Below are 14717 nucleotides of genomic sequence, written 5' to 3'. Positions count from 1 at the left end.
ACCAGAATTTGATCTCTAGCGTCAACCTACAAAGAATGAGAAGACAATATCGGATGGGCAGGATTTGTGCTTCACACCCCTCTGCACCTAGGTAGTCCTTCCTTTATTTATTTCTCCTTAGACAAGTACTATAATTAGAGCTCTTAGCCCCTTGTTATTATTTATGGTACGGTGAATCTAAACCTGAATAAAGACGGTGTAAAGGCCAGTCCTATTCCTCTTGCTTTTTCCGCAGAAAACGAGCGCGCGGCATCCTATCTTGAGGGCGTAGCATCCATCTCATGGGCGACCGAATAGTATCTAGGGGATGGGTCTGTGAGGGTGGCGCCATCGACACCTGTATGGGTGTGATCATATTGTACAGGAAGCTCGGCGTAAGGGCGATGAGCATTAAGCTCCTGCGGTTCCGTCTTGTACTGCACAGGCTGTGTTGTCTCCGTCGGGCTACCATATTTGACAACTTCAGGGGCGTAGTGTGCGTCATCGTAATACGCACCTCCGCTCCCGGGGTCCGGATCCTGGCCCGGGCCGGCGGCATAGTCGTTGTTGGGGGTCGAGTCGGGCTTCCTCGCGTGTCGGATGATCAGCCAGATGCTTCCAACAATGACGGCCACCCCGACCACGGCCCCGACAACTATGCCTGCAATCACGCCGGCCGAAATAGTTGAGTGTTCCTGCTCCTGCTCTGGGTCAGATCCCGTGCCGGTACCGCCTGGGTTGGAGGTCGATGATGTAGTTGATCCTGGGTCTTGTGATGCAAACGCCGTTAGCTACCTACATATACCAGAAAGGAAGAAGCGTAAGGACCGAACCGCTTCATCACATACCTGTCGTTGACTTGGTTGCTACAAACATATCCCGCACTACGTTCGACGACCACTCGACTGCATCCAAAGAGCTGTGTTTGTTAGGAACAGAATCCGATAAACCCAGTAACAGTTGGGGGTGATTAGTGAGTAGTGAGCGGTACATACCCGTTGGTATAGAAGCTGTCGATATCATTAGCCCTTTCATACGCTGCTGCGGTGGCATCGTATGAGTCCTTCCATTTCAGCTCCGCCATGTCAAACAGCAACAACCCTTGCGGAGCTGGATCTGGGTCCGACCAACCGTCGCTGTTGGTACCGCCTATGCTCAACACTTGGCGCTTGCCGACGGCCACACAGCTATGGGAGCTGCGCCCGCCAGTCTGGGGGTCTGGGAGCTTCGTCCATACGAATCCCGGCAAACTCAGGATGTAAGCGTCGTCATAGGTGAATTTGTCACGTTCGTTGTATCCTCCAGATAAGAAACTGGAGAGGTATTAGCACCAGAGAAGCTAGGCGTACCAAGCTCGGGATTTGCAAAGCGTGGAAACTCACATATCATAGCCGCCGTCAGAGGTCTCAAAACCGGCAACGCAGAATCGGGACCGTGGGTTCGCGGGGACGCTCCCCGTCGCAATCTGCCAATATGTGTCCTTCGTCTGTGGGTCGAAGAAGGTGAGGTTCCGGAGATTGTACGACGCTGCGTTTTGCCAGTCGGCCGAGCTACCCTCGGTATCGTGCGGGAAAGATAATCCACCGAACAGCATGATCAAGCCGTTGGGGCCAAAGGTCGGGATATACTCAGCCGAAGCAGCGACGATGGTGTCGGTGGGACTGAACGCCGTGGTTCCGTTCTGCCAGATCTTCGTATTCATGTTGAAGGCCACCATGCCCGGCACCACCTGGTTGTGGCCGCGGTACTTCTTCGTCCAGCCCGATGCCAACCCCCCGACACTAAACCCTGTCGTGCCCGTGTTGGTATACGCTCCATACTCGTACTGCTCGAGACTATCGAAGAGAGTTGGGTTTGCGGGGGGCTCGACGGCCCAAGTCCCCCCGCCGTTGCCGTCGGCGGTGAACTTCCATAATTCGTTTGGCGTCATGTTCGTACCCCCTATCCACTTGCCACCCCAGACGTAAAATGCCCCTGCTTCCTTGTCTGTCCATATTATTTGGTTGGCCTTGCTTGCCCACGGCCTGTCGATTGTACGCATTGTAATCTGGGAAGAGCTCCATGACTTGGCCAGGTTGATGGAAATCGTCGAGTTCACTAGGGCGGGTTGGGCACTGTTAGTACATGTATACGGCACGTACGAACCTTTGGCTCCCGTGAGGACGGAAGAGGACCAAAATCGAGGATGTGACATGGAACCCAATCGATCGAAGAGATGCCCAGATGGATATTTTCGTGGCAGTCTTACCTGGATCCGACCCCCGGTTTACCCTCATCGACTTTCCATCCACCAATTGTGAGAGCTCGCCGCCATCCATGTAGAGATAGTCGCCAATGATGGTCACTTCTTGCCGTTAGAACGCCGCTTTGTTCCTCTCGCTCGTTGAGACATGGCGCAACCTACCTGAGGTGGCGCTTCTGCGGAGAAAGTTGCTGACTGTGGGAGTATCCGTCGGATCCGACCCGAGAGCAAAGCCGAGTGCTCCCAGGAGGGCAATCAAGCTCGGTGTCGTACGGTGGGAGCGCATCGTGACCGGGAACACCGTTGCGGTCCTTGATTCGGTAACTAGTAGTAGCACACCATAATCGCTTCTGGGTCTTGATTTTTTCCAAGAGAGGCGTGCTCGCGTGTTGTCGGTTCGTCAGCCGAAGCGCCCTCGTCGCGTTCGAGTTGGAGGGACGGTGGTGAGAAGGCTTGTTGTGTAGAGGAGAAGACGGAAGAAGTCCCGACTCATCAGCACACCCCAGTTCGCGCTGGGACGCGAGGTGCTTACCATTCGCAGATCTGCGCCGCAGATAGGGCCAGGCGGCTCAAGAGTGGGTATTTTGGGGGAGCCGACAAGGGGGGGGGGGCAATCCTACCTCGGACTTGTGCATCATTTCAGCAATAATTCCCGGCTGACCGTTGCGAACAAGCGAATAAGGGGCTGAGATAACAGGGGGGGAGCTGAGAGATCTCCACTGCGTCAAGGACCAGGAGGCTGATTTACCTGACAAGCTCACAAGCTAACCTTTCTCGCCTGCTGGATCGGGTATTATGATTCAAGAGAGTGAGCTTGAACAACGAGAGACGCGTGCCAAACCGTCAAATCACAGAATGCCACCGGGCTGGCCCTGCTCCCGCGCTGCCATGCGCCAGCCAGGGAGCAATCTCTTGGAAATGGGACTCGGGGTCCGAGGTGGGCCGCCTGCCCCTGCGCAAGAAAAGAACAGTGCAGACTGTTTGTTGACTGTTCATGCTCCCATTGGTACCTACACAGTAACCTTGTACCAAGGCCCCGCTGGTAGGGCTGGTCAAGGCCAGGTCCTCCCGCTCGGAAACGGCGGAAATGCCCGGCTGGCTGGAAGCCTGGTGCGACCGGGCGAGTCCCGGTTGCATGGCACCAGGGCTCTCCATGGTTCTCGCATACTGTGGTGGTATGAAAGTGCCAAGTGGCCTAAGTCCATCGCCGTCCGGATTGTGACCCCTGGTGAAACTCTACCTAGGTGTTAAGGTGTTACATATGGAGAAAGCTTCACTACCTCTACAAATAATTCCCGATTCCCGAAGAGCAAGGGCAAATACACAGTCAATAGATGCACAGGTACCCAACTGAGAAAAGTGCACATGGCCGTTGGTCAACTCTGCGAGAGGTCCTTGTTTTGGAAGGCAAGGTGTTGACTGCCCGGGTCTCATGTTTGATAGGAACTCAGTTGTTCCCATAGACTGGGACAATGTGACCCAGCTCAAACACTTCTATGTCCCCGACAGAACATGGAGAACCAAGCGGTTAGAGAATACCGGGTGGGGTGAAAGCAGTAAGCTGTGTCGAGAACCCAGCCTTGTATTTCACTCCGTGAACGGTCCTGTTGATCCATCTGATATGAGATGGCGGCAACAGGTTGTGTATGCACCATTCACTGCATCGTGATACCATATCCACAACTAGCCATGAGTACATGCGGCTACCTGGCAGGTCAAGTTAGGTCACCGTGACCAGAACTTATCTACCTACATATACTTACGCATTTTACGTTCATCGCCGCCCACAGTCCACTCTTCAATACCTACAGCTGCGATACTGGAATCAACGAGCCTTGGATCTTTTGCTATTAATTCTCTTCGCGCACCAAAATGGCAGAGAACACAACCCCCTTCAACCCAGATCAACAGGCAATTGAGCCTCCGGTTGACCACATACGAACAAACCTCTTCCGGAAAGCCGGCACACTTGCAGTCCGGGCAGCCCGAGCTGCTTCTAATGCGGCGACCACTGGAACCATGGCGCTGGCCCGCTCTGTGATTAAAGCGATTTACCGCACCACAGGGATGCAGCCCCATGACTACGCCCGGAAGCAGCAGTACATAAATCTACGCGACATAACAGACCACATCTGCGACATGGTCGAGCATTTGAAGATAAAATATCTTGCCCGCTGGATCAAGAGCAACGAAAAAGAAGAGAACACGAACCGCAAGAGGCATAAAGTAGTCCTTCCCCAGAGGTTGGAAGAAAACGATATTATCGACCTGCTGGATGACGCATTCGCGCCCTCGTATGTGCAGTGTGGTGGTGAAGAAGCCACGGTAGATTGCACGGAAACCAGGCGCAGAACTCACGATCTGTTGGTAGACTTGGGTTCTCGTCGAGCAGGGACTCGTCGGTAGCATCCCGTGGAAAACAGAGGCAGGCCGTGGCAATTTACAAGATTTGCATGTTTTACATCTGACCGTGAGTAAATGACAAGCAATATAAAAATGAGATATTTGGATCTATTAATAAGAAGTGGTGGCTCTTTGAGGCCTAATTATGGTTACCAGTCCCGCCCAGGTTGGTTCAAACCCCATAAGGCCGTGGTACCATGCCTGGCTCCTCGCTGTCTCGGCTCGACAGCATCTCCATGGCGCTGCCTCGTTTCCCACTTTCGGATGTCTCAAGATCGTCGACGTAGAAGACGCAAAAGATGGCCATGACGGCAGCCATGAGCACAGCATCGAAGATGTAGAGAAAGATCTCATGCGAAATGAGATAGCCCCTATTCCCCTGAAGGTATTCGACAACACGAAATATGCTCCGCACCAAGATGATGGCGCTCGCAACGTACAGGACGGTTAGATGGCGTTTCCAGCGGACCAACGGCTGTTGCCTGACGGAGCTGTCGAATCGGCGGAATCGGGAGTGGAACACAACGGTGGTAGCGAGAAAGAAGCCGAACATGAAGATCTGAACAAAGAGACCGACGATGATAATCTTCTCTCCGATGTCGTAGAGCTCCAGAGTGCCGGCCGCCTGAATGCCGCCACCACCAGCTTGCATGAGGAACGACAAGACGTCACCAATAACGAAGATCTTGGTCATCCACTTGACAGGGATGATAGACACCGACTCGGCATGCAAAGCGCGGATCAGCCGGCCGAGGATCATGTAGATGGAGGCCGCGTACAGGGCCGGTGCAATGAGAATGAGAATGGCTTGCATTACGAAACCGCCGATGGCCATGTTGTCGAAATGGGACCAGATTCGACCACAATAACCGACAACTTGAACTAAACCAGACACAGACACGTACAATTAGCGATCTCCAGAGACACGGCCGAGGTGTGCTGGGTGTACATACAGCAACCACCCACGGTGAACGCCGTAAAGTAGAAGGAGCGGTGGCGGTATATAAGCCAGACGTGAAGCAACGTGAGGACCAAAAAGACGGCGGCGGCAACGATGGCGGCGGGTAAGGACAGTTCATATCGGTACAAGGCAAAGTCGAGGAGTTCGGCTCCTGATGCCGTCGGGTCTGCCATGTTGGTTGGTGCTCGGAAAATTGTGAAGGGGACAAGGTGAAGGTCTGGGTTGCTAAAGAGTGACCACGGCTTAGGGGTTATTGTCGAGACAATACTCTTTGATGGCCAACGAAGAGGGAGGTGTCGTGGTGAGAATAAGCGTGTCTTTAACTGAGACAGAGGCCAAGAGCTGCCAGACTGGAAGCCAAAGTGCAGAAAAAGGAGCAACCGAGGGAGTGAAGCACTGAAGAATAGAAGAATGGGACACGAACGACTCCGGTCGTCGGAACGAAGGAGGTTTTCAGTAAAATATAAAAGTAGGAGACAAATATTTGGCTCACTCGGGACATGAAATAGAGAGGCAGGGCTGGACTCAGCCCGCGCTTGCGAAGCTGGGTTCCTTCTCCCTGGTTTCCATGCAGCATGCTTGCGGCCTGCTGGGGCGAGCCATGCTAACCACGGTATCCGAGATATACGTCCAACTCTCGTATCTAAACGAGCTACGCAAGCCACCCCATGGACCATCTCTCGCCCCACCCTCATTCCAGGGGCCCGGATACTACCGGAGCCGTCTTTGGGAACTGGCCAATGGAGGGTTTGGAAAGGCTAAAAAAGATGGAGCGAAAAAAAAAAAGAGGAAGATTGATCTGCAGCTCCAAGATCGAGGCGATGCTCCTTGGGCCCTGACTCTCTCCACTGTCTCCAGTCCCAAGCAAAAGGAGTTGAATCCGTGCACATACGAAGTATGTATCATGTATCATTACATTCAATGGGCCCGTATCCGCCGCATTTTGTTCGGACAAACCCGAGCCTTCAACCAACCCCCTTTCTTCTCCCCCTAATCTACATGTACTCATCCTACGGAAATCACTTTCTGGGCTGGAGTAACGTGACCGCACATGGCCAACAGCAAACGCAGGGCACATAACAAAAGCCGCATGGGTAAGACTTTTTGTCCTGACGTTTCCCGGTTCCTGGTCACCGGCATTCTTACGTAACGTAATTCTTCACGGCGCAGTGGGATCAATTGTGGCAAGAGAAACCTACAATGGCTCATACAAACAGCTTCCTACATTTGTTAACCAGTTGATATTGATTCTAGGCTGTAAGAACTGCAAGGCTCGGAAAATCAAGGTGAGCGAGCCTCCGGGCCGTGTTTGATGCATCATGCCGGAGACGGCGAGACGGACCGGCACTGACTGATGTTCGGAATCGGTGGCTGTCTCGGTGTAGTGCGACGAGAAAAAGCCATCATGTTCAAACTGCACCCGGCGCCAGGTCGACTGCGACTTCTGCGTGGTCGGAACACCACAGCCGGGTGTGTCTCCCACCGGCCTGAATATCACGGATCTGGAACTACTCCATAATTACACCACCACCACATATCTTACTCTCTCAGAAAGCCCAGTACGTCTGTTTTTTGTTTTTCTTTTTGTCTTGGCTCTTGCCTGCCATTTCAGCCTCAACGTTGGTTGGATAATAGTGCGAGTGATTGGGAGACGGCGCTCTGGAGCTGACAACTTACTTACTGAACCCCTATCTCACTCAAACAGGTCATCCGAGAATTCTACCGAAATACGGTGGTGCAAGTGGGATTCGACTGCGACTACATTATGCGGGGTGTGTTGGCTCTGTCGGGTCTTCACCTCGCTCACCACCGCCAGCCTACGCGCGACCACTACCTCGCCGCCGCCATCCGCCACCACCAAACCGCATCACAGGCCGCCATTCCCCTCGTGCTGGATGCAACGCCCGAGAACGCGCAGATGCTGTTCCTCTTTTCCGTCTTGACAACTTACTACGGTGCGCCATTCCGGTAACATGATCTAGTATTGCAAAGTGGAATGTCCAAACTAACACAACAACCATGTGGCCCCCCATCCATAGCCCTAGGCTGGCCGCGCAAGTCCGAGGACACCCTCTTTCTCCAAGAAAACGCGGGCTTCCCAGACTGGGTGTACCTGCTCCGCGGCACCAAGGGCTTCATCGAGCTGGCGGGGGTGCCGACCTCAGGCCCGCTGGCGCCGCTGTTTGCGCACTCGGTCGCCCGCTTCATGGTGCGCGAGGGGCCCGAGGCGGCCGACTCGTCCGGGCACGCCGCGTTGGCCGAGTTGGAGGAGATCATGGCGCAGCGGCCGCTGGAGGACGAAGCGTTGAGGGGGGTCTATCTGCTGGCCATCGCTGAGCTGAAGAAATCCTTTGGCCAGGCCGAGGCGTGTGCGGGAAGATATGAGATGGCGGATGCTTTCGTCTGGGTGTTTCTTATGGCGGAAGACTTCCTGCCGCTGTTGCGAACGCCGACGCGGGAAGCGGTGTCCATCTTTGCGTTTTTCTGTGTGTTGTTGAAGAAGTTAGAGGGTCATTGGTGGATGCAAGGCTGGGGCGGACATCTCATAGCCCACGCGTACAACTTGTTAGACGACGAGGGCCGGTTGTGGATTCACTGGGCCGTGGAGGAGATCGGATGGGTGCCGCCGTCAGCCACAGGACGATTGTGAGACGGCGTTGAAGTGAAGAATAGGGGTTGGAGGTCTTGGCAAGGAGACACCATTCATGGCTGTATTATTACTGTCTCCAGTGGCTCTATATATTAATTACACTGCATTACTCTGAACGTATGTATCTTTTCCCAAACGAAGTTCCTCCTTACTTCTCATCTCTCCCCTCTGTGGCCGGAGTGTGTTCACTCGCCACTACCTCCTCACTTTCTCGACTGCACAATGGTGATCTTGGAACCCCCCTTCACAGTCACAGTTGTGCCGTTGACAACAGAACCATTCATGGTGAATTTGGACTGGGCCGCCGGAACCAACAACGGCGATGGAAGAGTGACTGTCCCCGTGGTGCCAGCAGGAGCTTCGACAGACATGGTGAGGAGGGTTCCACAGAACTTCCAGTTTACACGGACAGCACCGAGAGGCGTGGGAACCTCGCCCTGAGCAGAGCTGAGACCAAGAGTCTGCGGGGCAACCGCCCACTCACCCCAGCCGGGCTTGGTGGGTTGGGCACCGAGCACGAAACGGCTCAACTCGGCCGTCGGGCCCGCGGCCCATGCGTGGCACAGACTGGTGTGGGCTCCAAACGCGGGGCGGCCGGACGCGTCCAGCGTCTCCCAGAAGCAGCCCGTGTAGTTGGCATGGTTAACGTCGGCCATGGGCGCCCACAGCGAGTCGAGCAGCTCCCGGGCGGCTCTGGCGTCCTGCGAGGCCAGCGCCGCACGGAGATGGTATGCCGAGGCGTAGGGGCTGATGTACCGCTGGAAACCGTGCTCGATGACGCCAGAGGAGAAGGCTAGGGGGCCCTTGGACGTGGCAAGTTCTCTCGAGAGGGTCGACAAGATGGTGTGGGACGAGTGTGACGGGTCCACGTTGACGTGAGCAAGAAGGGCGATGGCGTTGGAGTCCTGGCCGAACCCGTCCCTGATGTCTTCTGAGTAGACATACGCCCCCAGCTCATCACTCCAGAGGTGCTCATCAATGGCTGCTCGCAGCGCAGTGAGGCGGTCCTGATACACAGAGACGTCAACACCGGAGTCGGCCAAAAGCCCGACCGTCTCTTGGAGCGCGTAGGCGTAGAGGACGTTGAACTTGGTGACGACTCCGGACTGAGCCGGGTCGTAGTAATTCCAATCTCCACCGAAGCTGGCGTCGCTGAGGTTGAACAGACCGCTGGGCAAGGTTTGCGAGTGCGACCAGTCAAGCATCCTTACGATCCTAGGTGCCCATTCCGAGGCCAAGGCGAGATCTCCCGTGTGCATGTACGTCTGAGAGACAGCCGTGAGCAGGTTCCACGAGTATCCGATTAGACCTGTAATGTTGACATCCAAAGGAGTCGAAAGCGGCTTCTGCTGGATCTTGACAGTGGGCGTGAAAAAGCCGGGCGCGGCCTGGACGGATGCAAACAGGTCAAGGGCACCTTCGACAAACTCTAGCCCATGAGTGGAAACCAAGGCAGCAGAACCGGCAACGTCAAGGTCGCCAGCGTATGCGATACGGTCCCGGCGCGAGCCGTCGACAGAGACAGGGAGGGGGTTGGTACCCAGCAGGAAATCGTCGAAGCAGCTCTTGTCGGTCAGGGGGTGCTGGTAAGTGACAGAGCGCGTGGGGTCGGTGGCGACGAGGTCTTTAAAGACGGCCTTGTGACCAAAGGAAGCACCAAGGCCGTAAGAGCCGTAGAACTTGGAGTACTGGGTAAAGTTGAGCACCAGTCCGCTGTTGATGCTGATGGCAATATCGGTCATTGCAACCTCGACGTGTACCGAGTGCCAACTGTCCAGAGCAAGGGTCACGTTCGACGGCACCGTAGCCCTAGTGAGCTCGGTGTCCTCGGCAGTCGACCCGAGGTAGGCCGCGACAGTCCTTGCTCCGACATCAACGGAGATGTAGATCGCTGAGTTGAGAGTGTCAGACAGCACGCTGAAGCCGAAGCCTCCGATTAGCGGCTTGACCTTGAATTCGAGGCTGTAGGCCGTGCTGGTGACGGCAACCAGCCCTGAGTTGGCCTGGGGTGCAAGACTGTCGATTACGGCACCCTCGCTGGTGATCTCCCAAAACTCAGGGGAAGAATGTTGGGGGATCTCGGTCAGCTGGATGGTTCTAGCACCGACCGCCCAGATATCCGTCAAGGAACTGTCGGAGCTCTTGAACGACCCGGGCAGCTTGTCGATAGGAGTCGTGTGAGTGGTTGGGATCACGCCAACCTTCCGCAGCGTCAGCTCGCCGGGCGACGAGAAATTTAGCTTCTGGTATCGGAAGCCCCCCTGGACATGGCGATGGGTAAACTGGCCCGGAGCATCGATGTAGTAACGGTTGATGCGGTACGTATCCATGGCTGCCGCTAGCGGGATTGGACCGTCACCCTGATGGCGTGAGTGATCAACAATTAGCTCTCTGCTCGGGAGGCACGTGTGAGGAGATGGTAATAGGGGACATGGCGTACCAAGTACGAATCCAACCCGGCCTTGGTTTCCGAGTAAGTGATCTCGAGAACGAGCGCCTGGCCCGTGGCGCTCACAACTTCGAACGACGGGATACCCTCTACGTTGGCCCCGTAATCGAGAACACGGACGCTGCCCTCTGTCGTACTGGAAGATAGGACGATCGGTCCATCTTGTGCCGTGATCAACCGAGAGTCCGTTCGAAGTGGGTGCAGATGTCTTGGGGTAACCGCGGCGCCTGCAATGGCTGCTAGGCCCAGCGAGATCAACCCGATCATATCGTGTCCTGGTTGATTCCGCAGTAAAAGCACGGGTGGGATAGGACGGGGAGAAGTTGTTGCAATGGAAATCTCGAAGCTGAGGATGAACGACGGGTGCCATCACAGACGTTACGAAGCTAGGCGAGGGGTGTTTAAGTAGGTCGGCGTATCAACAGTTTGGATCACGGGTGTCCTCGGCATCTCCTATCGCCAAGTCAAAGAGATATGGAGATTTGAAGTCTCCCGGGGGTGCAGATCCATAATCCAGTATCATCCACGTCATTCCAAGGCAGACTTCATGTAAATCAACCATGCCACGGTCAAGCCGACTCAAGCGATGGACCAACGGTTTCAGTCATCGCACCGGGCCAAGCTATACGTACAGAACCGAGCTAGAACCGGCCATGTTGTTGTTCGGGGTCATCCTTGCGGACACATGGCTGTACTACCCGTGTAATGTCCGTGTATTGCGGAAGTTGCCGGACGAGGAGCTTGGAGCGAGCAATAATTACACAGTAGTTGTCTCAAGATGTTCAGGGGCAGGGTGTGCGGAAGGTGCCGACTCTCCGAGGAGTGAGTAAGGGATGAAGTACACTATGAAACTCCACAGCGGGTGTGTGTTGACGATTTGCATTGCACCGAGCCGTGCGCCTCGTCAATAACGCAAGAGACACAATTTTAACGGCGGAGGTATGTGGCGGAGCTCCCATGTGCCGTGCAAGGGACCCCTCGCTCAGGTGGGTTTTGTTGTGGGTTTCGTTTAGACTCGTTTAGTCGTATTCTTTCCGATTCTTACTCAGAGCCCACCGGTCGTGGTCTTGGGAAAACAAAAGGCAAGAGCCCGGCTCGTCCGACAGGGTCCTGACTCGCAACCTGCCACTCGTGCAGTGCATTAAAGCAGGTGGGTTTTGATGTGAGTGATCCGACATGTTTTCTAGAAGGGACGGGGAAAGAGGAGACACCATTTGCTTCTCCAAGCAAGCAGGTAAGCAGGCAAAGTCAACACCGGGTTGTTCCCACAAGCCGGAGCAGGTAAGTCAAAGTGAGTGGGTGTCACTTTCCATCTGCTCGTGCGTGCCATGTTCGGTCAGGTGGTTGGTGGCACATCTCAAGATGGAAGAACTAGTGGACTGCCATGTTTCATCTGCGCTGGTAAATCTTCTTTGCAAACCGTGGCCAAAGAAACTGCGGATGTAAACTGGCCCAAGGCAGGTTCTGCCAATGGCTTCAAGGCGTGATCGGGTGGTCATGTGAGCAGTGCAACGGGAGAGACCTTTTGTCCCTCTTGCCTTGAACAGCGTGTGCGGTGGCCCGGTGAGCGGACATGGCAGTTCGAGGAAGGCCCTCAGCCGGTGGTAGTATGAAAAGCTCTTTCCAGATTGGCTGAGTCGGAAAAGGTGGTCAGGTTTAGACAGAGAAATATGCAGGAGAGCTCCATACCACTCGAAAGTTGCTTCCCTGGAGTCTTGTGTGTTTGACATGGAAGGTAACTGGTGTCATGCCGGTGAGTTGACTCCTTCCCTTCCCCAGGTACTTTAAGCCTCGAAGCTACCAGTTCAAGCCACGTCTGCATTGCACTGATTATGGGGACAAGTTCAGGAAGGACCCTTGGGATATCGGCGGGGACCCGAGACTGAGCTGGCAGGCGATGCACTGCTCGGCAGCATGCCAGCAACCTAGAACATGCACCCGTAGTAAGGTCACTTGACAAGACAGGAGCATGTGGCTGATGGCCATAGTTGCAAGCGCTTTCTGGAAGCGTGCATCGTTGATGAAGGGTTGACAGGAGATGAAAAGTGAAACAAGGGAACTGTTCCTGGTGAGATTGTCGCGCAAAGCTAGGGTTGCCATGACTGCGATGACCATGACCATGGAAGGCAATAGAGATAAAAGCCAATTCTACTCTGCCACTGGACTGCTTGTAAAGAAATGGTCGGTGGCGGATGCATTGGCAACATCTTGTCAGAGGGGAGAAAGGTTCGTGTCGCTGCTCGAGGTTGCTGTAGTGTGCAGCAGGTGATGTGCAACAACAGGCGAGAAGAAAAGTCTTGATGGGCAAGAAGAGGAAGAGATTGAGGTGAGGTAATGGAGGGGCTCGGCTGTTGAGGAAGCGATTTGGGGTTGTGGTTGAGTATCGTGGAACTCCAGAACCCAACCACGAGTGACCAAGTACAAGGCCATCATAGGTAGCCAGACAGGCTCAGGAGTGAGAAGAGACTCTACCCATCCATCGCCAGCTCTAAGGAGCAGCTCTTGATGTACCCTCATGGAAGAAGATGTTAAAAGGGGTAGTAGAGAGTAGAGCGGATGATTTTTACATACAAAGTCATGGGCTGGCCTAACAGATGAGCCAGATCGGTACTTGGGCCTCTGAATCACCCGGAAAACCGGAGAATAGATAACGCAATTCAGTTAACATGGCTGGGAAAAATCAGAGAAGATCGTGACTGTCAAAACTATCAAGCAGCAGTGCCTTCCTGCCTCTGAGTGTGTTCCTGGGGCACACAACCACGTCATTATCACGTGTAACCGCCTTTTATCTCAGGCCTGAGTCACTGCAAGATCCAACATCAGATGCAGTGAACTTGGAGCAACGCCAGATTCAGGTGAGACATCCGAAAAAGTCAGTCATGCACCCCCCTTACCCCTGAGAATCAACATCATTCAAACGGGAAAGGCCACTCCCATAGGAAAGGCCACTTCCATGCAACCGGCATATCGGAGTGATCTCACAAGGGTGAAACTGCCCTCTGTGCTTGGAGTCTCTCGCAGTTGTTGAGAATTCGCGGCAACAATGCCACAAACGCGTCTATCAAATGGCGACTCCTAAATGCTTTATCACCAGGCATTCACAACTGCACACCTGTGCAATGGCTTCAAAACTGACAAACTGCCTTCAGAGTACCTTTGACCAAAGTGAAAGGCCGCCCAGCTTCCATGATTGTTTCCACATCATACTCCAAGTCATCGATCTGAAACCAACTTGCATTTTCTGGCCCACCACGCTCCAAATCAATTAGTCCTTCAGCACGCATTTAGCAGCAAAACTGGTGTCTCAATTGCCACATTGATTCCCCTTACATCTGATGACACGCGACAAGTCCCACCGTCTTCAACTCCTCTCCCACCCCAACGGCATGGCCATCCCCATCTGCCCAGGCATGGTCTCGACGAACCCATTCTTCGCATACAGCCTCCGCCCGGGAGCATCGGCAAAAAGTGTGACATAGGTTCCTGTCCCGTCCTGCGGCGCATGCGTTTTGATGTATTCCATCAGATGCTTCAGCACGGCGTCCCCCAACCCCTTGCGCTGGTGTTCTGGCAGGACCGCCATGTCGGCGATGTGGAAATACCAACCACCATCCCCTATGATGCGGCCCATAGCAACAATAATCTCTTCATTTTCAGTGCTGGTGTTGTTGGTGCTATCGTTGGTGCTGCTGGTGGTGCCGGCGCCGGTGGGAGAGAAGGTGATATAACAACCGTACCAGCTGTTACGGGCAATGGGGGCGGCCTGGGCGGGTGTCTTCGGGTGCAAGCCTGATGCAGCACGGAGGTGGATGTAAACTGGGATTGGCGGGTAGCCGGAGTGGATGGTGTAGCCGTCCGGGAGAGCCGCCACCGGGAGAAGCGGAGCCGGAGCCGCGTCAGGGGCCGCAGCGGAAGCCATGTTGATTGATGATTGGGCTTGGATAGTTAGGGTGGTAAATGTGATTTCTTCGGAGCCAAGAACACAGACCGAGTCTTCACATGAAAAGAGGCAGACCATGGGATTTTCCTATAA

General features: G+C 54.5%; 6 protein-coding genes across 6 annotated transcripts; 2 read left to right on the top strand and 4 right to left on the bottom strand.

The window, feature by feature from the left end:
- Positions 1 to 254: 254 nt before the first annotated feature.
- On the bottom strand, positions 255 to 3376 carry CHGG_06675 (uncharacterized protein; the record flags this gene model as incomplete). The annotated part of the gene is made up of 7 exons (XM_001222769.1): positions 255 to 742; positions 828 to 898; positions 975 to 1292; positions 1362 to 2003; positions 2384 to 2532; positions 2842 to 2940; positions 3236 to 3376. The coding sequence occupies 7 exons, from the start codon at positions 3374 to 3376 to the stop codon at positions 255 to 257; spliced, it is 1908 nt and encodes a 635-aa protein (XP_001222770.1).
- Positions 3377 to 4796: 1420 nt separating this feature from the next.
- CHGG_06674 (uncharacterized protein) lies at positions 4797 to 5758 on the bottom strand (the record flags this gene model as incomplete). Its single annotated transcript, XM_001222768.1, has 2 exons — positions 4797 to 5506; positions 5578 to 5758. The coding sequence occupies 2 exons, from the start codon at positions 5756 to 5758 to the stop codon at positions 4797 to 4799; spliced, it is 891 nt and encodes a 296-aa protein (XP_001222769.1).
- Positions 5759 to 6636: 878 nt separating this feature from the next.
- On the top strand, positions 6637 to 8235 carry CHGG_06673 (uncharacterized protein; the record flags this gene model as incomplete). Its single annotated transcript, XM_001222767.1, has 5 exons — positions 6637 to 6679; positions 6840 to 6871; positions 6971 to 7144; positions 7291 to 7357; positions 7625 to 8235. The coding sequence occupies 5 exons, from the start codon at positions 6637 to 6639 to the stop codon at positions 8233 to 8235; spliced, it is 927 nt and encodes a 308-aa protein (XP_001222768.1).
- Positions 8236 to 8438: 203 nt separating this feature from the next.
- CHGG_06672 (uncharacterized protein) lies at positions 8439 to 10951 on the bottom strand (the record flags this gene model as incomplete). Its single annotated transcript, XM_001222766.1, has 2 exons — positions 8439 to 10595; positions 10676 to 10951. 2 exons carry the CDS (start codon positions 10949 to 10951, stop codon positions 8439 to 8441), a joined length of 2433 nt encoding a protein of 810 aa, XP_001222767.1.
- Positions 10952 to 11244: 293 nt separating this feature from the next.
- On the top strand, positions 11245 to 12171 carry CHGG_06671 (uncharacterized protein; the record flags this gene model as incomplete). The annotated part of the gene is made up of 3 exons (XM_001222765.1): positions 11245 to 11506; positions 11872 to 11918; positions 12025 to 12171. The coding sequence occupies 3 exons, from the start codon at positions 11245 to 11247 to the stop codon at positions 12169 to 12171; spliced, it is 456 nt and encodes a 151-aa protein (XP_001222766.1).
- A 1874-nt stretch (positions 12172 to 14045) lies between these two features.
- CHGG_06670 (uncharacterized protein) lies at positions 14046 to 14603 on the bottom strand (the record flags this gene model as incomplete). Its single annotated transcript, XM_001222764.1, has 1 exon — positions 14046 to 14603. One exon carries the CDS (start codon positions 14601 to 14603, stop codon positions 14046 to 14048), a length of 558 nt encoding a protein of 185 aa, XP_001222765.1.
- Positions 14604 to 14717: the final 114 nt, after the last annotated feature.

Source organism: Chaetomium globosum, genomic scaffold, assembly GCF_000143365.1.
Source record: "Chaetomium globosum CBS 148.51 scaffold_3 genomic scaffold, whole genome shotgun sequence".
Classification (NCBI taxonomy): Eukaryota; Fungi; Ascomycota; class Sordariomycetes; order Sordariales; family Chaetomiaceae; genus Chaetomium; species Chaetomium globosum.
The sequence above is the reverse complement of the archived record's forward strand: the minus strand, read 5'-3'. Positions and strand labels throughout refer to the sequence as shown.